This window comes from Cyprinodon tularosa, unplaced genomic scaffold (assembly GCF_016077235.1).
Source record: "Cyprinodon tularosa strain WSP-4 unplaced genomic scaffold, ASM1607723v1 ctg634, whole genome shotgun sequence".
In the NCBI taxonomy this organism is placed as follows: Eukaryota; Metazoa; Chordata; class Actinopteri; order Cyprinodontiformes; family Cyprinodontidae; genus Cyprinodon; species Cyprinodon tularosa.
In genome coordinates, this window is record NW_024039379.1 from 1,063,959 (window position 1) to 1,089,002 (window position 25,044).

The following is a 25,044-nucleotide window of genomic DNA, read 5'->3' on the forward strand; positions in this document are numbered from 1 at the left end:
CCTGGTTCTGAACATTCAGAGTAGTTCGATCTATGCAAACCCAGGAGGTTCTGCTGCTGCTGCTCTGTGGCCACAGCGCCCCCTGTTGGCTGCCTCTAAGCTGCTCGGCTTCATGGAGCTGGGGTTAATGCTGCATTATTTTCAGGTTCTTTCTGCTTTTTATTCTGTCTGGATGTTTTAAAGTGAAATAAAGTTCTAATAAAATAAAACATACTCATGGTCTGTGTGTTTTCTGAAAATAAAAAGGATCATTATGATCAGAACGTCATGATTTAAGTTGGAATCCTGTTTTTATTCCAATTTTTCCTTTAAGTAAAAGATAGTATTCTTCTGATTTGACATGTTTTCTTTTATAATCTATTTCCGGTTGTCGGTGGGCGGGTCTTAACTTTCCACCAATCAGCTGACCGTGTTCCCGCCGTGGCTCCGGAATTCCCCTCAGCTTCGGGGATTTCCGACACTGCTGTCAGCCTGCGGTCACCATGACTACCGCCCCAGAGGGTGTCAAACTGCTGCTAAGCACATTTCCGGCGCATTGGGTGGCTTCAAAATAAAAGCATAAAATGTGTCCCATGCAGACGTTGGGGTCCAGATTCAGCCCATGGTGAGGCGCCCGGGGAGCAGTGTGGGGTTAAGGGTCTATGCTCAGGGGCCCAGAGTGGCAGTCTGTGGGAGTGGGACTCGAACTCATAACCTCTGGATTCTATGCCCTAAGCACAAGGCCAGCACTCCTTTCATCTGATCATCTGTCCACGGGCTGCGGCTGAACACAGACACGGAAATAACCCACCGCTTTAATTTGAAAATCCTGAGCCGGAAGTGACTCGCGCTGCTCTCTGGGTCCAGTCGGGAGTTTTTGTTGGAAGCAGAATCGCGCAGAGTCTCGGAGAAAGAAATCAGGTAAAAACCTTTTTATACCTGATTGAAACGCAGCAGAACCGAACCTGGACCGGAACCGGGTCAGTTGGGTCAACTTGGTTTATGTTTAAACCGAAACTCGGAGCTCGGATTAAAGTTCGAGCCTTTAAGGTTCGGTTCTGACCCGGAGAGAAGCTGGGCGGTTCCGGTTCTGCTTCAGTAACTCATCCTGGTTCTCACAGATTAACCAGCAGAAACTGGACCAGAACTTCAGGACTGGCTCCGTCCAGTTCTCTCTGTTAGAGCAGAACGTTCCGGAGGTTCGGTTCTGATCCAGAATCCTTTAGATGTTTGGTTCTGCAGCCCCTGCTTCCCGTCCTGGGACCAGAACTTCCTGGCGGTTCTGGAACCCAAGGATCCAGATGGTTCTGGGGTCCCTGGTTCCTCCAGGGAGTTCTGGTTCTGGTTCGGATGGAGGTGTTTTAGAACCAGTGGGGGTTCTGGTTCTGGACCGGTTCTGATTCTGTTTGTTTGTTTCTGCAGGAAAGGAGCATCTTCCTCCTCCTCATCATCATTGGTCATGGCTGGAGCTCTGAGGTAGGCGGTCCATTCAGGCCCGGTTCTGGAGGGAACCAGAACAACAGGCTGGGGAAGGGGGGTGGGTCGGAACCAGAGATCCAGTTGGGTTGTGTAGAACCCTGTGGTCCATGTTCTGAGCTGACGTTCAGAACCGGCGTGTTCTCCGGGTCGGCCTCAGCCTGCAGAACCTCTGAGCGACATCAGAACCTGCTCAGGTTCTGGTACTGATGCTGAGGTCCGGTCCAACCACCTGTAGAACCATCAGAACCTCCTGCAGCGTTTGAAGATCCAGATCTTCTCAGAACTCCTCTGGCCTCGCCTGACACGTTGGAATGGCTCAGAACCGGGTCAGAACCAGATCAGCATGGACACAGGAACAGTTTGGGGCTGTCAGAACCGGGCCTCCAAAGCAGCGCAGACCCAGTTGACCCAGAACACGTGTGCTGCAGAGGCGTTGCCATGACGACGGGTTTCCTCTCTGGGTTTCACAGAAACAGAACCGACTCTGTGAATTCCTGCCGACTTCCCCGTCCGGTGTTCTCTCCTCTGATTGGCCGGTGCCTTCAGAGGGGGCCGTCCCGGCGGCGGGGGGTAACCAGGCCTGGGCCGGGTTCTGACTCAGGCCCGGCCGGGTTTTTCTCTGAGCGCAGAGCGACAGGAAGCCCAGAAACCACCAGAGAAACGGAGGAAGCAGACGGAGAGCAGAACGGGTCGGTTCTGGTTCTGTCTGCCTGCTGCAGGTTGGTTCTGGTTCTGAAGCTTTGGACCATCTGTCCCGCCTGATGGTCCAGGTTCTGGTCCTGGTTCTGGTTTGTTGTCAGTCTGTTTGGGTCGGTTCTGGTGGATGAGCAGAACCAGGCGATGCTCCTGTGTCAGTCCTCCTTCTGCTGGGCCGTCTGTTGTCATAGCAGCAGTGGATGACATCATCAGCAGCACGGAGGCTCCGCCCCCTACTGCTCTGGGATTCTGGGGGTTTTCCTGCCGCCGGCCGCTTCCAGGAAGTGACTGCGAACAGACGGGGGAGGGAGGGAGGCGCTGAGCTGGATGTTGGGCTCTGCTGGTTCTGACTGCCGGCTTTGTTTGGACCCGAGTCGACCCGCTTTGACCTGCTGTGTCTCTGTGTTCTCTGCAGGATGACGGAAGCTCCGTTCATGAACTACGACAGTGAAATGGTGAGTCTCTGATCCAGGTTCTGCTCCTCAGAACCAGAACCTGGATCTGTTTTATTCTCATATTTCCAGACTGAGATCCAGAACCGAATCGGGTCGTATCGCTGTTTGGTTCTGCTCAGAGTTCTAACCAACGATCAGATGTTTCCAGATGTTTCCTGCCGTCACGCTTCAGAGGTTTTCATGTTAACTCGTCTGAAGACGATCGGCTCCAAACAGGCAGAAGTTCTGCTCTGAACAGAACCCGCTGGCCCAGAACCCAGCGGGTTCTGTTCAGGTTCTGTAAGGTTCTGACCCAGAGAACCATTCTGCAGCAGAACCAGAACATCCCAGCGTCTCCTTCAGGCTCTGCTGCAGCAGAACTTCCTCCTTTAAAGTTCTGCAGGTTCTTCCAGGTCCAAGTCCGTCTGGTTGGTTCTGACGTCTCAGAACATCTGAAGGCAGCGATCTGAAAAGGTCCGGTTCAGAATAAACCCGACTCATTAAGAACCCAAACATCTGCAGCCAGATGGGTTTTAGCTCCAGAACCGACAGGTGGTTCTGACCCACTAAGGTTTCCCTTCAGAACCAATCTGGTTCCAGGCTTTGATGGAGCAGCAATCCATCAGAGGGCAGGAAGTTCTGGTTCTGTCTAGAACCCGTCCTGCTGTCCCTCTAACAGAACTCACTTCAAACAGAACCTCAGGAGAACTGGGGCATGGTCCAGTTCTGATCTGGTCCTGTCCGGTTCTGATCCAGTCTGCCTCTGATTCATCCGGTTCTGATCCATTTCAGTTCTGATCAAGTCTGGTTCTGATACGGTCCGGCTCTGGTTCAGATCGGTTCTGATCAGGTCTGATCTGGTCCGGTTCTGATCCAGTCTGGCTCTGATCCAGTCCGGCTCTGATTCAGCTCGGTTCTAAACGGGTCTAATCAGTTCCGGTTCTGATCACATGTGGTTCTGATCCGATGACGTATGCTTCTCTCTTCTTCTGCAGATTTCTAACTTCTTGCCGTACGACTTCACCCCGATGGACATAAAGATGGAGCCGTACGTGAAGGAGACAGGTGAGCCGGACCCGACCCGCTAACCGGTTCTGATTTCTACAGGTTCTGGTTCTGAAGACCCGGTTCCTTATCTCCTCCTCTCAGTCCCTGTTGGTCCTGGTCTCTGTGGTTCTGGTGAAACCTTCTGGGACTGGATCTTCTGAAGTTCTGGTTCCTGACCTTCTGGGATCAGAACCTCAGGTTCCAGGAGGACGCTTTCTAAAACCTTCCTCATTCCTGGAGATGAAGATCCCCTGAGCAGAACTTTCTAGAACTCATCTGTCTTACCAGAACCCCATGATGGTACCAGAACCGGAGAGTCCAGAACCTTCCAGGTTGACTCAGATTAAAGCTTCAGGGGTTCTGATCCCATCTGTGTTTGTGTTTCAGCTCATGGTCCGTACATCCAGATCATCGAGGAACCCAAACAGGTGAGACTTCTATTCGGTTCTATTGGGCCCTAAAACGCCACCATGGTACCATCTGGTACCAGAACCGTCATGTGGTCCATGGTGTTCTTCATGATGATGATGACTTGTTTTAGGAGCTTATTTTCTAGAAACAGGAGTCAAACCTGAAAACGCTTCAAAGGCTGAACTTTCAAACTAAACGTTTCTAAGAACCAGACTGGGATTCTGGTCCTCGTGTTGCCATGGAAACGGACTGTCCCCCAGCAGCCTGCTCATCGCTGAAGCACTCTCTGCTGATGACGTAGTTTTATCTACAGCGATAATTTATTTACTGATGTTCGATTAAATGTGGGATTAGATTCTGATTATCTGACGATAATCCAGAGAGATTATAGCTGATTCTTTAGCTAAATAGGGAAAGGATGGTTTCTACATGGAAGAACTGTTGAAGGTCCTGATCTATGATGAGTGAAGCTGATCAGTCCAGAAGACGGGTCCAGAGTTCTGACTCTGGTTCTAACCGGGTTCAGACTCTGGTTCTATTCCGGGTTCAGACTCTGGTTCTAAACCGGGTTCAGACTCTGGTTCTAAACCGGTTCAGACTCTGGGTTAGCCTATGGTTCTAAACCGGTTCAGACTCTGGTTCAGCCTATGGTCCTCAACCGGGTTCAGACTCTGGTTCAGCCTATGGTCCTCAACCGGGTTCAGACTCTGGTTCTAACTCGGGTTCAGACTCTGGTTCAGACTCTCGTTCTAAACTGGGTTCAGACTCTGATTCTAACTCTGGTTCAGACTCTGGTTCTAAACTGGGTTCAGACTCTGATTCTAACTCTGGTTCAGACTCTGGTTCTAAACTGGGTTCAGACTCTGGTTCTATTCCGGGTTCAGACTCTGGTTCTATTCCGGGTTCAGACTCTGGTTCTAAACCGGGTTCAGACTCTGGTTCTAAACCGGTTCAGACTCTGGTTCAGCCTATGGTTCTAAACCGGTTCAGACTCTGGTTCTAAACCGGTTCAGACTCTGGTTCAGCCTATGGTTCTAAACCGGTTCAGACTCTGGTTCAGCCTATGGTCCTCAACCGGGTTCAGACTCTGGTTCAGCCTATGGTCCTCAACCGGGTTCAGACTCTGATTCAGACTCTCGTTCTAAACTGGGTTCAGACTCTGATTCTAACTCTGGTTCAGACTCTGGTTCTAAACTGGGTTCAGACTCTGATTCTAACTCGGGTTCAGACTCTTGTTCAGATTCTGGTCTCTGGTTCTGACTGGTTCTGTCTCTGGTTCTGACTCAGGAGCAGGTGGGAAACTGGAGGGAATTTCACATAAATCATAAAAATCAAAGCTAGCGTGGATGAGGGAGGTGTTTTCCCTTAGCGTGTCACTTCCTGTTAGCAGCCTGCTTCACTAACAGGAAGCAGCTCCAGGTCACAGGTCAACCTGTCAGTCAGAAGCTGCTGCTCGCGCCCGGTGGGGTTTCCACCTGAGCAGACCTGGACTTCTGGAAGCTGAGCGTCTTGGTTTGTTGTTCCAGAGAGGGTTCCGCTTCCGTTATGAGTGTGAGGGTCCGTCCCACGGCGGGCTCCCAGGGGCCTCCAGCGAGAAGAACCGCAGAACCTACCCAACCGTGAAGGTGAGCGACCAATCAGAGCCGCCCTGCCGGCCCTGTCCGTCCTCCTGTCTGATCCCGCTTCCGTCTGTCCTCAGATCAACAACTATGTGGGTCACGCACGGGTGGAGGTCCAGCTGGTGACCCACACCGACCCGCCCCGGGTCCACGCCCACAGCCTGGTGGGACGCCACTGCAACGAGAACGGAACCTGTACGCTGGACATCGGACCCAACGACCTCACCGCCTCGTAAGGATCCGCTCTGACTGGATCAGAACCTCACAGTCGTTAGCGTTAGGAAGGCTCTCTGGAACCGAACTGGGTCAGAACCGAAGCGTTTCCTGGCGTCTGGCTGGAGCGGAACCGGAACGTTTTTATTTCCAGGAATAGAGGAAGTGGAGAACTTTCTCTGAGGTCCAGGAAGTGGATCCAGAGCAGCTCAGGTTAACGGCTGTGAGGCGGTTCTGGTCCAATCAGGACAATATTCCCAGGTTACCGTGACGATGAAGCTCTGATGGGCTGTGATGTCATTTCCTGTAGGTTCAGTAACCTGGGCATCCTCCATGTGACCAAGAGGGGCGTGGTGGAGGTGCTGACCAAGCGTCTGAGGGAGGAGCGGCGGCGGCAGAAAGGGATCCACTGCTCCCTGACAGGTAAACATCTGGACCGCTGCCGCCCGGCCTCCCCGCCCAGACCGCTCACCTGCTTCTGTCTCCACAGACGGCGAGGAGTCGGACGTCCTGAAGGAGGCCAAGGAGCTGGGGAAGGCCATGGACCTGAACATCGTCCGCCTGCGTTTCACCGCCTACCTGCAGGACAGCAACGGCGGCTTCACCAGGGCGCTGAAACACGTGGTGTCCAACCCCATCTACGACAGCAGTGAGTCCCGCAGCACCGCTGGACACAGCGGGACAGAGTCCAGAATGATGCTGCCTTCACTGACCCACAGCATCTCAGGATTAGATTCCTGAGGGTCAGTGAACGCATCACATAGAGAGCCACTGATATTAGGAAGGAAAAGAAACGGACCAGAACCTTTAGCAGGTTGATGTCTGAGGACCGGTTTGGACCTCCTGGGTGTTTCATCTGCTTCCTGCTCCTCCTGCAGAGTCTCCAAACGCCTCCAACCTGAAGATCTCCCGCATGGATCGGACCTGCGGTTCCGTCCTGGGAGGAGACGAGGTTTTCCTGCTGTGTGACAAAGTGCAGAAAGGTGAGGAGACGTTCCGACAGGAGGAGACCTTCTCCGCGGTCTGGTTCTGAACTGTCTATGACTCCTCCTCAGATGACATAGAGATCCGGTTCTACGAGGAGGACGAGGAGGGGTGCTGGGAGGCGTTCGGGGACTTCTCACCCACCGACGTTCACAAACAGGTCGGTGTTTCTGAGCAGCATGGAACGCATCATGAGTCTGATCACTTTATCTGTAGTTCGGTCCAGAGCCTGAATCCGAAGACGATCTGCTGCCTTTATTCTGAAAGTCTTACATGGATCAACTTCCTGTTTTAGTCTGAAAACAGCTGAACTCCTTCAGCTCCCACTGGGCAGAAACCGGTTGCTACGGTAACTTCACTGTTTTAACCAGAGACAGAACCTGAACAGTTTTGACCTGGAGGTGAACTCTGCTGAGTGGGCGTGGCTCTCTGTACGCAGGGCTCTGATTGGACAGAATCCTCCAGCAGAGGGAGGCTGCGGCTGTTTCTCACTATGTTCTGTGTACTTGTGCGTTCTCGTGTCCTCGTGAAACGTCATCACCCTCAGCCTTGGTGCTGTTCCAATTCACAAGAACAGACAAAGTCCCCTGATGTTTTTCTGGCCCCTCCCTCTTTACCCAGCATGCATCAGAGCAGACTGGTCTGTTCTCCAGACTGACAGCTGTCCCAGCATGCACTGCGGCAGCAGCTTCCAGGTTACCGCTCACAGAGCTCAGAGTATTAAGTTAAAAGTTCTCTTTTCTGTTGCTGTTGTTCAATAAAAGTACTTTTTAGGATCATTTGAGGCGAGAAAATTATACTTTAAGCTTTAATATATAATTAAAAAAAATTCTGATGTTGAGAGGACCGCGGCAACCAGTGGAGTTCTGAGGCTAACCTCAGCCAGGGCTAACGTTAGCCCGTCTGCAGCGGCCTGGGCTAACGTTAGCCCGTCTGCAGCGGCCCTCTCTCTGCATTGCCGTGCGTGAAATACCGATATACTGATGGAGGTTTGATTGTTTTAATTGGTAAAATGTTTATCTGACTGTGTTCATTATTATTCCCCCAATAAATGAAAAAAGTCATAATCCATTATTATCTAGAGACTAATAATAACAGGAGGTGAAATGCAGCTCCAGATTAGCTTCAAATGTGGTGATGTCATCAATACGCTGCAGTTCCAGATGACCCAGATTTATTCTGCTCCCGTTCTCCCCGAGTCCAGACTTTCCTGGGTTCTAGTCAAGAACGGACTTGGAGAGAACACGAGTCCATACTGGCGTTTTTGTGAAATGAGAAACAGCCTGAAACCAAGGACTGGATGGAAGCTCTGATTATTTGGCGGGTTCAGAACCATCATCAGTCTGAGCTGAACATCCTGACGGGTCGGGTAAAGCGCTGCTTCCTGTGACCCGGTTACCCAGAATCGGTTTTACCCAGAACACCTGCAGCATCAAATGGGGAAAGTTTCAGCTCCAAAGGTCAAACTGAGTCACTCTGCTGGAGTTTTCTGGGTTTTTCCATCACTGCGGGACAAACCGAACCCAGGACGCCCCCTCACCTCCCCGTCTCCTGTTTCTGTCCTCAGTACGCCATCGTGTTCAAAACGCCGCCCTACCACAGCGCCGAGATCGACCGGCCCGTCACCGTCTTCCTGCAGCTCAGGAGGAAGAAGGCCGGCGACAGCAGCGACCCCAAACAGTTCACCTACATCCCTCAGATCCAAGGTGAGTCCGCCTCCGGTGGTTCCCCTCCGGGTTTCCCCTCCCTCCCACTGCTGGTTCCATCAACTCCGCTCCGTTTCAGACAAAGAGGAGGTGCTGAGGAAGAAGCAGAAGCCTCTGCCTCACTACGACTCCTGGAGAGGAGGAGGAAGAGGACGAGATGGAGGAGCAGGAACCGGTGGCTTTGGAGGAGCTGCAGGAGGAGCAGGTACGGACTTCCATGGAGTTCAGAGGTTCTGCTGAGGTTCTGCTGAGGTCCAGAAGCCGGGGTTCTGACCTGGACTGGGTCGCCTCTCCGCAGGGTTCCAGTTCCAGCAGATGAATGGTGGAACAGGAGGCGGAGCTTTCTTCACAGGAGGCTTCACAGGGTTCAGCTCAGGGGGAGGAGCCCAGATGTCAGGCTCCGCGCCCCAGCAGCAGGGGGAGGCTCTGCAGCAGCAGCTGATCCGGATCGGTGAGTCTCTGCCAGAACAGAACTGGCCTGCCGCCGCTCCAGTTCCGGTTCTGACCCGCTCCCTGTCTTCCAGCCGCCAGCCTCAGTAACCGGGTCTCCCAGAGCGCCCGGCAGACGGCCGCCGCCCTGCTGCAGTACTGCAGCACCGGGGACCCCCGCGTCCTGCTGGCCCTGCAGAGACACCTGTGCGGCGTCCAGGACAACAACGGAGACACGTGAGTCCCCCCCGCCCGCCCGCCCTGCGCTGGTTCTGCAGCGCGGTGGACTGGTTTAACTGGTCTGTGTCCATCAGGCCGCTGCACCTGGCCATCATCCACCAGCAGAGCTCAGTCACCCAGCAGCTGATCCAGACGCTGCTGAGCAGCCAGCAGAACGCCGTCCTCAACACCTGCAACCACCTGCAGCAGGTAAGCAGCAGCCGGACCCTAACCTCTGCTCACCTGAGCCCGGGTTCTAACTCCGCCCACTCCGCAGACCCCCCTACACCTGGCCGTCATCACGCGGCAGCTGAAGGTGACGGAGATGCTGCTGAGGGCGGGGGCTGACCCCAGCTCTGTGGACAAAGATGGTCGCAGCCCTCTTCACCTGGCGGCGCTGGCCGGAGACACCGCCTCACTCCGCCTCCTGCTGGCTCACCTGAGAGAACGCCATGCCCACCTGGTGAACACGCCCGACTACCACGGTGAGAGGCGGAGCCTAAACTCCACTGGATGATAGCGGCCGGACTCGCTGAGCTGTGGTGGTCTGTGTCCCTCAGGTCTGCCGCCGCTGCACCTGGCGGTCAGGAGGGACGGCGAGCGCTGCCTCCGCCTGCTGGTGGAGAGCGGAGCCAAGATCAACGCCCCCGAGCAGAAGAGCGGGAACACGGCGCTGCACCTGGCCGTCAGAGAGAACCTGTTCAAGGTGGCGTGCACGCTCATCACCGAGGTAAGCACACAGGAAGGGGCGGGGCCTGTTTTCCGTCTGGGACCTTCCCTCTAACGCCGTGTGATGTCATCTGCAGCTGAAGGCTGACGTTAACGCCTGCACCTTCGGAGGAAACACGCCGCTGCACCTGGCAGCCAGCCTGGGCTCGCCGACGCTCTGCTCCATGCTGGTGGCTGCAGGTGAGAGGGGGACGCCGGGGGAGGGGGGGACACCGGGGGGAGGGGGGACACCGGGGGGGGGGACGCCTGCTACAGAGCAGCAGGTTCTAAGTTTGTTCTGCTCCTCAGGTGCCGATAAGAACATGGAGAACGACGAGCCGCTCTGCTTCAGCTCCTCGGATGAAGAGCAGGACGAACCAATCAGAGAGCGAGGAGAGCGCAGCCAGCCAACCAGCAAGAGGCCTGGGGGAGGACACACCCCTCTGGACCTGGCTACCTGTCAGAAGGTAAACAGCAGAACCAAAGATCTGAGCGTGGGACGCGTCTCCCTGTCTCCATCTAAACATTGGACGTGTCTCTGTCTCGTGTCCAACCAGGTGAAGAACCTGCTGAATTCCAGACAGAGCCAAGAGGCGTCTCGACACGCTGGCAAGAAGATCCGGACCAGCAGTGAAGGTCGGTACCAGTCTCACCTGTTCAGGTCTTTGTGTCCCTGATCTGTCTAACGTGAAGCTGCTGCAGACGCGGAGCGCTCCGGGCTGGACGAGGACACCCTGTCCCGGTTAGTTGAGGTCCTGAGTGTCGGAGACGTTCCCTGGATGAAGCTGGCCGAGAAGCTGGGAATGATGACGCTGACCCACCTGTACCAGGACAGCCCCACCCCCTGCCAGAACCTGCTGCAGCACTACAAGGTAACCGCCGCTCAGGACACCCGGACCCAGGTCGGGTTTCCACAGGTCCAAACACTGACCCGTCTGTCTCTGGTCCAGCTGGGTGGAGGTCCGGTGGAAGGTCTGGTTGATGCTCTGCAGTCTCTGGGTCTGACTGAAGGAGTCCGACTGCTGAGGAACACGGAGCAGCGACACGACAAACTCGCCTCAGGTAATTCTGACCCGACCAGGAAGAGTGAACAGAACCTGCAGCAGACATGAAGCTCCAGGTCCGGGTCTAAAGGTTCTGAAGGCCTGTGAATTCATCCAGGTCACCATCTAGAAACTGAGGAGTTCAGGATATTAAACAAGAACCCGGTCGGTTCAGGTTAAGAACAGACAACAAGTTAGCTAACAACATGATGTAGTTTTTCTCCACTGGCTGGAGGACTGCAGATCCCATCATCCCTTCAGATTTAGCCACTCGTTCACTTTAAAGGGACATTTATCTCTAGTTTATGACACGAAAGGATTCGTTTAGCTTTCGGGGCCAGAGGCCTTACTGTGATGGGAAGGATTTAGAGGTTAGCATAGCAGCACTGAGCTAACTTTAGCATAGCAGCACGGAGCTAACGTTAGCATAGCAGCACTGTGCTAGTGTTAGAATAGCAGCACTGAGCTAGTGTTAGCATAGCAGCACTGAGCTAGTGTTAGCATAGCAGCACTGAGCTAACGTTAGCATATGAGCACTGTACCAGTGTTTGCACATGAGCACTGTGCTAGCGTTAGCATAGCAGCACTGAGCTAAATTTAGCATACGAGCACTGTGCTAGCGTTACCATAGCAGCACTGAGCTAACGTTAGCATAGTAGCAATGTGCTAATGTTAGCCTGACACACATTAGAATACCAGATTACAGCTGTGACCAAAAAATAGCATGCTCACCACAATGAAGCATGACTATAGCATTAGCATGCTCACATTACAGTTCAGAATAATAGCACTGCGTTAGCAACTAACTAACTATTAAAAATAATTAATATCATATATAACTACAAACTAGTATAGAATACATCAAAACAGCAGCATGCTAATGCTAATAAGCCCACTTTAGCTACTTGGTCTATAAATGAAGACCTCTCATTGATAGCAAAAAATGGATACAGGAGCATTAGCAGTAGCGAGCTAGCATGCTAACTCATATAATTAAAGTTCCAGTTGGTACAGAGCTACGTATAAAATAAAATTAAATTAATGAAAACATTATAGAAAAGTTCCAAAAAGACTTAATTATTTTCTGCTAATTACAATTTTCAAGCTTTATTAAAAACATTAAATATCAGAACTATAAAATTAATTTCAGTATAGAAATAAGAAATGTTTATTACCTGCTAATTTAAAAAAGTCTCTTATCTGACATGAAAGGGTATATAATTTTTTATTCTGACTGGATAGCTGTTAGCATTAGCATACGGGAACAAACTGCTAAAGTATCAAACTTTAGGAAATTCAGAACCAATTAAAGACTGTAGCAGCAGTAGAACCAATCAGGACCTCAGATCGGAACGCACCGCTCCTCTGATTGGACGGGACTGACTTTTCGGTCGGATCCATTTTCTATAGAACTGGTTCTGAAAGGTGAATAAATAACATCAGTCTGATCAAACTACGCAAGACTAAGAACATAGATCCGTTTATAGAAGCACGATCGGTTCTGATCACCATGATGATGATGATGATGAAGTTAATCGCTGCGGTTCTGATTGTTTCTGAAACAGGAAGTAAAACCATTTTTAAAGCCTCTTTCCTGATGAGCTTTTGTCTAAACATGATCTTGTTTCTGTCCAATCAGACGCCACGGTGGACAGCGGCTTCAGCAGCCAGCCAATGGAGGAGCAGCAGGAGGAGGAGGTGACCAATCAGTGAACGAGGATTGTCCATTAGTTTCCTTCAGCCAGTTTTTTCTGCTGCCGGAGAAATATCTGCTGCGAATCGTGGCAAAACACTGCAAAGAGCTGCGAAATGAGAGACGTGTTTCTAAAACGCTTGGACAATTTAACCCGTCATCATCATCATCATCGTCGTCATGATAAAAGGATGGAATAATTGACCAGAAACGAACTGTTTCTGTGTGTCTCTGACTTTAATTTATATTTTCTGTCCTTCGGTTCGTCCGTCTTCAGTCTGACTGATGCCTAAATGCACCTCGCAGCTGTTGACTCACCTGTCAGCTGCAGAACAACAAACATGTTTGATGTTGTAAAAATGAATAAAGTTTGTCCTAAAACCAGAATCTGTGGGCTGGTTCTGACCCACCAGAACCAAATAAAGAGCCGGACCCAGATGTTCGTTTCAAGCTTTATTTTTGCTTCTAAGCTCAACGAACAAAAACAGGTTCTGCTCACGAAACGGACCTTCACAGGAAGTGACTTATGTACAGCATGGGTCGGACCGCCGCAAAGCGGACCTTCCAGAACCCGCCCACAGCGGGCGGTCCATGTTCTGGTTCTGGGTGAGAGCAAAGTGCGGCTGTATGGCTTCTGGATCGGCAGGTCCAACTTTATTTACAACATGTGCAGCACAGAGAGTTCTGAGGTCCGACGGCGTCAGGCCCGGTTCCACAGGAGGTCCAGCTTATTTACAGGGAACCAGAACCTGTAGAGTTCTGCAGTGTTCTGATGGAGTAGAGGGGTTCTGGAGGTTTGGACCGGACCAGAACCACAGCAGAGGAAGGTTTCAGAACCACTTCTAGAGCAGCCAAACCGGACAGAAACAATGAAGTTCTGCTGCGATCTGAGCAGAACCCAGTTTGGTTCTGAACAGCTGTAGGAAAAGGAGCAGTGTCTCTAATGCCCCCTGGAGGCGGACCGGCGGAGCTACAGCCGTGGTTCTGGTTCTGTTTAAAGGAGGAAAGCGTCGGAACCAGAGAACCCGGACCGCCTCAGTCTCCTGAACAAACGAAGGACAGAGTTAGAACCAGACCTGGAAGCTGCTACTGTGAGACCCGGTTCCCTTTGACCCGGGGGGGGGCGACAGAATTCAGCTCCACACCGGTCCGGCCTCAGGTCCAAACCGTTGGTTCTGAAGGTTCTGGGTTGCTGTGGGAGAAATGTGACTGAGGCGCTCCGTTCTGTGGTTCCGCTTACGTTCAGAACTGAAGGTTCTGTCCAGAAAAAAAGGTTCGGTGCCAAAACAGAACAAGGAAATAAAACCTTTGATGTTTTTCTGAACCAGAACCGAATCAGAACTTTCATTACAAATATTTGATCATCTTTGCCGCCCTCCAGTGGTAGTGGAGGAGAACTGCAGACACCCATCACGTGACCTAAATGCAACAAACACAAACCTTTACACTAATAAAAAAGGAGTGAAACATCTTCCAGCAGAGAGGATCTATGGGACACTTTTTTGCTCATTTTACAGAAAATCTATTTTTTTAAAAGAATTCCAGAATAAATTTTAGATCAATCGTTCCAGAGATCCTCAATCTATCTGTTCTGGTTCTGCTCCTCCTTTTCCTGTGGTTCATGGATCCGAGGCTCCAAAGGTTCTGCAGCAGTTTGACTGATCTGCAGTTTGGTCAAATCTAAAAGTGTTTCATATGTTTTTTGCCTGCAACAGGCTTCCGTACTTCCTGTTTGTTTCCAGGAGAACTCAAAGTCAAAACAAACGAAGTGAAGCAGAGAGTCGGATTCTGATTGTTCGGTTCCATTTGTTTGTGTCTCACATTCTGTCTGCTGCAGGAATCAGGACAGGACGATGAAAATCTAAATTCCTATGGTGCATTGGTGACCCTGAACGTTCCGCTCTCAGTTTTCCACAATAAAACTTCTTCATACGCTGCCCTGGAACCACCGACAGGAAATCAAGCTTTTATTGTGAAATCTAGCGGCTGAAAGCGTTTCCTGGACGAGCGTCTGTTTTCCCGATGACCTTAAACGTCTCGTCTGGAGGGAAAGTGTCTCAGCGTTTCTTCTGATGGCGTTCGAACGTTACGCCGCCTCTTCCTGTTTGCTGCTCTGCTTCTGAAGCTCCGCCTTCTGGCTGTTCCCGCCTGCGCTCTTACCCCCCCCTCCCTCCTTGACGCCGCTCTTCATCACAGATGAAGAGGAGGATGTGACCTTGAGGCTCTTGGAGGTCTTGCCGCTGCGGGCCTTCTCCTTGCTGGCGGCGTCCTGAGGCAGCGTGGGGCTGGAGTGCGCCCTCTCCAGGCCGCCGTCGCTGTACAGCCGCGCCTCGAATGCGGCCAGGTCGTCGTCTCCTTTGGCCATCTTGGCCCGCAGCAGCATGGCGTACGTCCCGTACCGTGTTTTCTGCAGGAGGAGAGAAGCAGGCGGTTAGAGAAGGTTCTGGTTCTACTCTGATGCGTTCACTGGCAGCACAAAGCGTGGGATTTCTGTGTGTCAGAGGAGGAGCCTGCTGATGAGGACAGGACGCTAACAGACTTTGCTCATCCACCTGCAGGAGGAAACAGTCGACCCGCCTGGTTTAGCCCAGACTTTGACTAGGCCGCTCCTTCGCATTCTGTTGGTTCTTTGGGTTCTGCTGCAGAACCCAGCTTGGCTTCAGGTCATGCTGCAATGCTCCTAAAGCAGCCAGGAACCCAGATCATCACACCGCCACCACCGTGTGGACAGGCAGGATGTTCTGGTTCTCATTCTAGAACAGACGGGAACTTTAGCCTGCTGGCAGGTTCTGTTTCAGGTTCTAGAGGCGTTCGGACCTTGATGCGGTCCCGGTCAGTCTGGGTTATCTTTGCCTAGTATTAATATTTGTTGGACCCAAAGAGTGAGCACCCAGAACCAGCAGAACCAGTAGAACCAGTACTAAAATGTTTTAATGGGAACCATCAGTTCTGGGTTCTGAGCGGGTCAGACGGGTCACAGCTGCCCTCCAACACCAGAACCACTCAGGACGGGTTCTGACCCAGCTTGATCCGGCTCACCTCAAACTCCAGGTACTCCTTACGCAGCTTCTGCTCCTCCAGTTCGCGACCTTTGACCTTCCTGTCTGGCGTGGCGGCCAGCAGCTCGGTCAGCTCCGAGTGCGCCGCCCTGTAGCGACTCTCGTGGGATTTGAGCTGCTCCTCCTGTTGGACCAGAGAGACGGGTCAGGTTCGGTTCTGATGGACCGGGGCGGCGGATGAAGCTCTGGTCTCGTACCTGAGACAGTTTGGTGTTGGACCCCGGCAGCAGAGGACGGCTGAAGCGTTTCTGGGAGCCGATCGCTGCCGGAAACGGAGGAGCGGAGAACATGGCCGCCACCACGTTGATCCTGGTGATCCAGGACTGCATCTGCTCAGGGTTCCTGGAGGACACAGAGACATGATGTCCATCGTCTGCAGAGCGGAACTTGATGTCCGCCGTCTGCATGGCGTAGCTCTAGAGCCGCTCTGCTGACCAGCAGGGGGCGACAGGAAGACACTTACGGGGCCTGGAACAGGAAGACCCTCCAGTCGGCCGTCCTCAGGTAGAAGACGTTGGGTCTCTTGCTGTAGTCGGCCGCCCTCATGGCCAGAGAGTGATGGACGGACACTGCGTTCTTCACGTCCTCCTCCGTCAGCTCCTGCTCCGTCCGGTACTCGTCCTGTTGGACAAACGGATCCAGAATCAACCAGAAGCACCTGGAACTGGTTCTGTTCATTCCCACCCAGCAGGAAGAGGTTCAACCAAAGAACCCAGATCAACCAGAAATGATGAAAACAGGAGGAAGCAGGAGCTCCCCCTGCTGGACCTCTGAGCTCACTGCACCAGAACCTCCTGTTCTGATGGACCCGTTTCACCTCCCCGTCCTGTTCTGAGGAGGAGGAGGGAGCGTCATGGTATAGAAATGGGTTTCATGGCACCATCTTGTGTTAACTTTATCCTAACATCTCCATCAGAAATATGTTCAGCTGGAAAACGTTTTGCGCTCATTATCTCCATGGCAACAAGATCAAAATAAAAGAGAAGGACCTCGCTGCAGCAAACAGAAAGGGGCGGGGACGGACCTTTCCGTCAGTCCCATACCTTATTTGGAAATGGGACTATTGCATTCCGGAAATGAAGGGGGCGCTATTTTCATAATCACTAGTATAAATGCCTTAAAGACGCGGGGTTAAGAGGAAAGGAAGAAGAAAGAAAGAAGTTTGAAAAGTTTTTGCCCTGGTGTTCGGCACACGATCCATAATGCAAAACCCACAAAATCAACAAAAGGTAATTTTACCTTCTTAAAATTTTTTTCACATAGTAAATTAATACGCTTTTCTAGATTCAGTTTTTTAAGAGAACCTTCAATTTGTCCTTTTTAAAAGGTCCAGAGTAGAACTACAAAAGGAGAGAAAGCGGAAAAAAGTTAATGAGAGGGCAAAATGTGAGGTAAGCTGTAACTAAAATTCATCACTTTGTTGTTTTAAGTCATAGAATTTGTATTATGTCCATTCACAGTGTACTTTTGTTCTATGCTTATTTTTTTAAGTCTGAAAGAAAATCAGTATAGAAGAATTAAAAGGGTTGAAGCAGTTTTGATGTTATTTGGATTTGCATTCATCTTTCACTTAGAACATATCTGTATTTTTACAGACTCTGTGTGCTGATGACCACACCTATGCCAAAGGAGCCGAGGCACATATTGAGGTTCATTTTTTAAATGTACACATAACTAGTAATTTTGATTTGTGTATCTTTATGTGCAAATGAGACTAAAACCCTAAATGATTATTTTTTTTTTATTTTTTTTTATTAAAATTCATTATTTGGACAACTTTTTTTATATCATTAGAGATGAAAGGATAAGATACTGAGAGATATAAAGTATTAATTATTGTTTAATGCTCTTCACCATGCAGGTAGAAAGGATACCGCCAATCTTACAGGTAAGATTCATTCATAATCATATGTATCATCCATTCTTCCTGTATTACAGTCTTGCAATGCACCTGTTTTTTATTTTGTTTATTTTTTTATTTTCAGATGCAGAGGAGAGGAGAGTACCCTTGTTACTACTGTGATGGCATACCTGGACTTTGCCCTGAGTGCCAACATTGAATTCAAAGAAAATATAAGTTGCTTTCCACAATCTGTCACATATTGTTAGTTTTTTTTGTGACATGCCATTTGAAATCGTTTCTGATAAAGAATATTTACCTTTTGACTTGTGCAGTCCTCCTTTTTCATAATGTGTTCTTTCAATATTATTTACATTTTTGAAAGTTCCTTTTGTTGTAGCTCAGTTGATTTACATCATTTAGTTTTCATAGAAATGGTGTCGTTTCCACAAAGTTACATTGTGGCTGTAATTTGTTGGAGAGACAGTAGAACCAATAAAGTAGTTGTAAATATATTGTAACAGCGTTGTTTAACAATTGGAAATTTTTAAATGCAAGCAAAGCTAATAACTTGCAATATACAATGTTTCCTATACATTTTTGAACAATGACTGGAATCAATACAAATTTTCTTTACAAACCTGACATACAGACAAGTTGTTTATGTTTTAACAGTTAGAATCAACTTGTTTTATGTAATAAAAAATAAGTTGCAGAAACATATTGTTCAGATACAAACATAAGATTAAACGAGCAAAGCGAAGGTGTAATCAGGGTGGAGGTGATGGAAGCTCAGGTGAGGAGCAGTTGCACACATCAAGCTGGACTTTATGAAGGGTGAAGGACTTGAGACCGGCGCCGTTAGGCTGGGAGGGAGGCACCTGAGCAGGTGATTGGCTGAGCAGGTGAGATGAAGACAGACTTTATTCAAAAAGGTTTTCATGTAGAAAAAAGATCATTCTCTCTGGTGGTTACCAGTACAGTGTCTACTGCCGGGATCAGAAAGTTGAAGATTATTGTCAAATGAACTTTCTAAAACCTACTTTCTGTGCGAGTCTTTCCAGGTTGAAGCTACATTTAAGGTTTTAATTAATCACTTTGGGTTTTGCTACAATTGGATATTCATGTTTTTGGAGTGCAGTTCATGAATTTATTGCAATTGATAAAATTAATATGGTATTTCTAAATGGAATAGTGGGACACCAGTCAGTTTACTAGTTGAGCTGGAGTCCTTATAGGAGATAATAATTGAGCCAGGTCACCTGCAACCAAGTATATTCTAGTTACCGAATGGCACTTGTTAAAAGTTCAAAAGTCCTTTGGTTTGTTTGTAAATTATATTCACAATGAGAATAATAAGAAAAAATATTTGGCAAATAAACAACAAAAGTGCACCGTGAATGGACGTACTAAGTTGGCCAAAATTGTCGACTAAATGTTTTACAGACCAAACCTCTTTTCCATCTAGTTCTTATTAAATAAGCCAAAGGCTATTATATTTTAGATTTTAACTTATTTATTTTAAGAGTACCGTTCACAACATCAAAATATATTATTTGAACTTCAGCACCAGCATGTATTTGTTTATATCTGTTTTCTTAATCAGCGATGGACTGGGGATCTGTCCAGGGTCAGCAGCCTTCATGACCCCACTTGAGGATAATTCATAAAAATTAATGGATGGATAAATGTGCTCTTAATGTAATGTACAGGTGCTGGTCATAAAATTAGAATATCATGAAAAAGTAGATTGATTTCAGTAATTCCATTTAAAAAGTGAAACTTGTATATTATATTCATACATTACATACAAACTCATATTTCAGATGTTTATTTTGTTTAATTTTGATGATTACAAATGACAACAAATGAAAATCTCAAATTCATCATATCAGAAAATTAGAATATTACTGAAGACCAATAAAAACAAAGGATTTATAGAAATGTTGGCCAACTGAAAAGTATGAACATGAAAAGTATGAGCATGTACAGCACTCAGTATTTAGTTGGGCCTCCTTTGGCCTGTATTACTGCAGCAATGCGGCGTGGCATGGAGTCGATCAGTCTGTGGCACTGCTCAGGTGTTATGATAGCCCAGGTTGCTCTAATAGTGGCTTTTAGCTCTTCTGAATTGTTGGGTCTGGTGTATTGCATCTTCTTCTTCACAATACCCCATAGATTTTCTATGGGGTTAAGGTCAGGAGAGTTTGCTGGCCAATTAAGAACAGGGATACCATGGTCCTTCAACCAGGTACTGGTAGCTTTGGCACTGTGTGCAGGTGCCAAGTCCTGTTGGAAAATGAAATCTGCATCTCCAAAAAGTTGGTCAGCTGCAGGAAGCATGAAGTGCTCTAAAACTTCCTGGTATGTGGCTGCGTTGACCCTGGACCTCAGAAAACACAATGGACCAACACCAGCAGATGACATGGCACCCCAAACCATCACTGACTGTGGAAACTTTACACTGGACTTCAAGCAACGTGGATGAAGTGCCTCTCTTCTTTTCCTCCAGACTCTGGGACCTTGATTTCCAAAGGAAATGCAAAATTTACTTTCATCAGAGAACATGACTTTGGACCACTCACCAGCAGTCCAGTCCTGTTTCTCTTTAGCCCAGGCAAGACGCTTCTGACGCTGTCTGTGGTTCAAGAGTGGCTTGACACAAGGAATGCGACAGCAGAAACCCATGTCTTTCATACGTCTGTGTGTGGTGGTTCTTGAAGCACTCACTCCAGCTGCAGTCCACTCTTTGTGAATCTCCCCCACATTTTTGAAGGGGTTTTGTTTCACAATCCTCTCCAGGGTGCGGTTATCTCTCTTGCTTGTACACTTTTTCCGACCACATCTTTTCCTTCCCTTCGCCTCTCTATTAATGTGCTTGGACACTGAGCTCTGTGAACAGCCAGCCTCTTTAGCGATGACCTTTTGTGTCTTGCCCTCCTTGTGCAAGGTGTCGATGGTCGTCTTTTGGACAACTGTCAAGTCAGCAGTCTTCCCCATGATTGTGTAGCCTATAGAACTAGACTGAAAGACCATTTAAAGGCTTTTGCAGGTGGTTTGAGTTAATTAGCTGATTAGAGTGTGGCACCAGGGGCCATCAATTTTGAACCTTTTCACAATATTCTAATTTTCTGATATGATGAATTTGAGATTTTCATTTGTTGTCATTTGTAATCATCAAAATTAAACAAAATAAACATCTGAAATATATGAGTTTGTATGTAATGTATGAATATAATATACAAGTTTCACTTTTTAAATGGAATTACTGAAATCAATCTACTTTTTCATGATATTCTAATTTTATGACCAGCACCTGTACATTTGTCTCCAAAATATTGATTTTATTTTATTTTCTATGACTTTTGTTAGAGATATATAGGATGTAAGGATAGATAAATACATCTCCATAATGATTCCTTATTGTTGCTTATTTTAGATTGTTTGTTACTAAGATAATTTTAAATAAAGATTTCAAAATAAAAAAGGGACATACCACGTGACAGACATGCCACGTGACATATCACGTTTTGTAGCCTTTTCTTTACTGTTTAATTAGTATTTTTAATGTTGAAAGTGTTCTTGGGTATTTTGAAAGGCGTTGTCAAATAAAATACGTTATTATCATTATAATTATTATGAAACGGTCGGTACAGAAAATAGTGTCACTAGCGCCCCCGTCAGTTCCGGAATGAAATGGTCCCATTTCCATATAAGGTATGAGACTGACAGCGGTCCGTCCCCGCCCCTTTCTGTTTGCTGCAGCGAAGTGTACTTCAAATAAAGGGTAATTGATTTGACTGAGCTGCAGCTTTCTGTTTCACCACTAGATGGAGAACTACATGACAAAAAGATGAATCAGGACCAGCACAGAGACAGAGCCTACAGCTGAGAGGGCTGATGGGAAATGTAGTCCAGCCGTTACCTTCTGCAGGTAGAGAACCAGGCCCTTCAGCATGGCGTAGAAGGTCTTCCAGCTCCTCTTCCCCCTCGGAGCTGAAACAGAAGAAGGTTTCAGGGTTTTTACTCTTCAGGATTCTTTGAAGGTGAAATGAGGAAGAGGAGGAGCTGTACTTCTCTTTCCGTCCGGATCAGCGTGGACCTTCCGGACCAGGAAGCCGCTCTTATAAAGCTCTCCGTCCGCCTGATGGGCCACGCCCACCAGAGGGTTTCCACCACTCCCGATCCGCTTCATGGTGTGGGAGGCGGAGTCTGTTCGGACATCTGCCAGCTCAGACATGGACTTCCTCAGCTCCTCTTCATCACTTCAAAACAACAGACCAGCGTTAGTGTGGCTGCTCTAGAGCCTTATCCATCCATCCATCATCCATCCATCCATCCATCATCCATCCATCCATCCATCAATCATCCATCCATCAATCATCCATCCATCAATAATCCATCCATCCATCATCCATCCATCAATCATCCATCAATCATCCATCCATCATCCATCAATCATCCATCCATCCATCCATCCATCAATCATCCATCCATCATCCATCAATCATCCATCCATCAATCATCCATCCTTCCATCCATCCATCAATCATCCATCCATCCATCCATCCATCAATCATCCATCCATCCATCCATCAATCATCCATCCATCATCCATCAATCATCCATCCATCCATCCATCAATCATCCATCCATCCATCCATCCATCCATCAATCATCCATCCATCCATCCATCAATCATCCATCCATCCATCAATCATCCATCCATCCATCAATCATCCATCCATCCATCCATCATCATCCATCCATCCATCAATCATCCATCCATCCACCATCCATCCATCCATCCATCAATCATCCATCCATCCATCCATCCATCCATCAATCATCCATCCATCCATCCATCCATCCATCCATCAATCATCCATCCATCCATCCATCATCCATCCATCCATCCATCAATCATCCATCCATCCATCCATCAATCATCCATCCATCCATCCATCCATCAATCATCCATCAATCATCCATCCATCAATCATCCATCCATCCATCCATCCATCAATCATCCATCCATCCATCCATCCATCCATCCATCAATCATCCATCCATCAATCATCCATCCATCCATCCATCCATCAATCATCCATCCATCCATCCATCAATCATCCATCCATCCATCCATCCATCCATCAATCATCCATCCATCCATCCATCAATCATCCATCCATCAATCATCCATCCATCCATCAATCATCCATCCATCCATCAATCATCCATCCATCCATCCATCAATCATCCATCCATCCATCCATCCATCCATCCATCAATCATCCATCCATCCATCCATCCATCCATCATCCATCCATCCATCCATCAATCATCCATCCATCCATCCATCCATCCATCCATCAATCATCCATCCATCCATCAATCATCCATCCGTCCATCAATCATCCATCCATCCATCCATCAATCATCCATCCATCCATCCATCAATCATCCATCCATCCATCAATCATCCATCCATCCATCCATCAATCATCCATCCATCACTCATCCATCCATCCATCAATCATCCATCCATCCATCATCCATCCATCATCCATCAATCATCCATCCATCCATCCATCCATTAATCATCCATCCATCCATCCATCAATCATCCATCCATCCATCCATCCATCAATCATCCATCCATCAATCATCCATCCATCAATCCATCCATCAATCATCCATCCATCCATCAATCATCCATCCATCCATCAATCATCCATCCATCCATCCATCAATCATCCATCCATCCATCCATCCATCCATCCATCATTCATCCATCCATCATTCATCCATCCATCATCTATCATCCATCCATCCATCATCCATCCATCATTCATCCATCCATCATCTATCATCCATCCATCATCTATCATCCATCCATCCATCCATCATTCATCCATCATCCATCCATCATCCATCCATCATCCATCATCCACCCATCATTCATCCATCAATCCATTCATCCATCATCATCCATCCATCCATCCATCCATCCATCAATCATCCATCCATCCATCCATCCATCATTCATCCATCCATCCATCCATCATTCATCCATCCATCATCTATCATCCATCCATCCATCATCCATCCATCATTCATCCATCCATCATCTATCATCCATCCATCATCTATCATCCATCCATCCATCCATCCATCATTCATCCATCATCCATCCATCATCCATCCATCATCCATCCATCATCCATCATCCACCCATCATTCATCCATCAATCCATTCATCCATCATCATCCATCCATCCATTATCCATTCATCCATCATTCATCCACCATCCATCCATCCATCCATCATCCATCCATCATTCATCCATCATTCATCCATCCATCCATCCATCCATCAAATCTTCCATTCATCCATCCATCCATCCATCATCTATCATCCATCCATCCATCCATCCATCATTCATCCATCCATCCATCCATCATTCATCCATCCATCATCTATCATCCATCCATCCATCATCCATCCATCATTCATCCATCCATCATCTATCATCCATCCATCATCTATCATCCATCCATCCATCCATCATCCATCATCTATCATCCATCATCCATCCATCATTCATCCATCCATCATCTAGCATCCATCCATCCATCATCCATCCATCATTCATCCATCCATCATCTATCATCCATCCATCATCTATCATCCATCCATCCATCATCCATTCATCCATCCATCCATCATCCATCTTCTCGATGTTTCAGCTCTGTGATGTAGATGATGTCACCACCAGCAAACAGACGACTGTAGAGGACAGAAGCTGAACACAAACATGCAGTAATGGGTGTTGGGATGCTGACCTGTAATTACAGCGAGCTGAGAAGCAGGAAGTTGCCACGGCAACAAAGGCCTAAATAGCAGCGTCAGGGTATAATGAGTACACAGTGGACATGTTTACATGCGTGTTGAACACTCACATGGTCCACTGCAGCTTCTCGTTCTTGATGGAGCTGTACAGAGTCTGCAGAGAAACAGCAGAGACGGCGTGAGAGTCTGCAGAGGAGGCATGGCTGCAGGTTCACACTGTAGGACTAGAACAGCTGAGTCATCCCGTCGGAACATAGAAACAAGTCAGACGTGGCTTCATCATGTCTGTTTTCACTGCTTCTTAAAACTCTTTCCATAAATGTCCCCAGAGCGCCCCCTGCTGAGGGACACATGCTACATTCTAACAGCTTTTTATACCAGAAGGCTCTGATTAGTGATACATTTGACAGATTCTGGATAAAATGGACCTGATGATGTGTTAGAAGAAAATACTGACTAAAGTCAGCCAGAAGGAGGAAGCTAACGGCGAATTTGGACTAGTTCAAAGAAGGAGGGACGTGGCTAATTCCTGCTGAGAGACAGATTAAATAAACCAGCTGAGCTGATGTCTTAGACAACTTTTATTTCATGTAGTGCAGCTTTCATGACATTTCCATCCATAAAGTGCAGCA

At 48.3% G+C, this 25,044-nt stretch overlaps 2 protein-coding genes and 1 long non-coding RNA gene across 5 annotated transcripts in view; 2 read left to right on the forward strand and 1 right to left on the reverse strand.

The window, feature by feature from the left end:
* The first annotated feature begins 772 nt into the window (after nt 1–772).
* On the forward strand, nt 773–12,949 carry nfkb2 (nuclear factor of kappa light polypeptide gene enhancer in B-cells 2 (p49/p100)). Its single transcript, XM_038308350.1, has 24 exons — nt 773–900; nt 1,402–1,455; nt 2,570–2,609; nt 3,584–3,653; nt 4,023–4,063; nt 5,573–5,671; nt 5,746–5,897; nt 6,189–6,301; nt 6,369–6,527; nt 6,757–6,861; nt 6,934–7,022; nt 8,430–8,568; nt 8,648–8,773; nt 8,867–9,019; nt 9,093–9,234; nt 9,312–9,426; nt 9,494–9,701; nt 9,777–9,946; nt 10,023–10,125; nt 10,234–10,391; nt 10,482–10,560; nt 10,627–10,796; nt 10,875–10,986; nt 12,607–12,949. The coding sequence occupies exons 2-24, from the start codon at nt 1,439–1,441 to the stop codon at nt 12,678–12,680; spliced, it is 2,634 nt and encodes an 877-aa protein (XP_038164278.1). The 5' UTR covers nt 773–900; nt 1,402–1,438; the 3' UTR covers nt 12,681–12,949.
* Nucleotides 12,950–14,374: 1,425 nt separating this feature from the next.
* The window catches only part of psda (pleckstrin and Sec7 domain containing a), a 56,949-nt gene continuing 46,279 nt past the window's right edge, over nt 14,375–25,044 (reverse strand). For all 3 annotated transcript variants that reach the window (XM_038308349.1, XM_038308348.1, XM_038308346.1), the window contains 7 exons: nt 24,523–24,566; nt 21,634–21,824; nt 21,485–21,555; nt 16,183–16,340; nt 15,917–16,061; nt 15,700–15,843; nt 14,375–15,067 (listed from right to left, as the gene is read on the reverse strand). In XM_038308349.1, the coding sequence (XP_038164277.1) occupies nt 14,747–15,067; nt 15,700–15,843; nt 15,917–16,061; nt 16,183–16,340; nt 21,485–21,555; nt 21,634–21,824; nt 24,523–24,566 (1,074 nt within the window). In that variant the 3' untranslated portion in view covers nt 14,375–14,746. The remainder of the gene's footprint in view (nt 15,068–15,699; nt 15,844–15,916; nt 16,062–16,182; nt 16,341–21,484; nt 21,556–21,633; nt 21,825–24,522; nt 24,567–25,044) is intronic.
* Nucleotides 17,313–17,885, forward strand: LOC119798752. Its single transcript, XR_005282761.1, has 3 exons — nt 17,313–17,368; nt 17,581–17,607; nt 17,705–17,885. It is a non-coding gene; the product is annotated as an uncharacterized LOC119798752 (long non-coding RNA).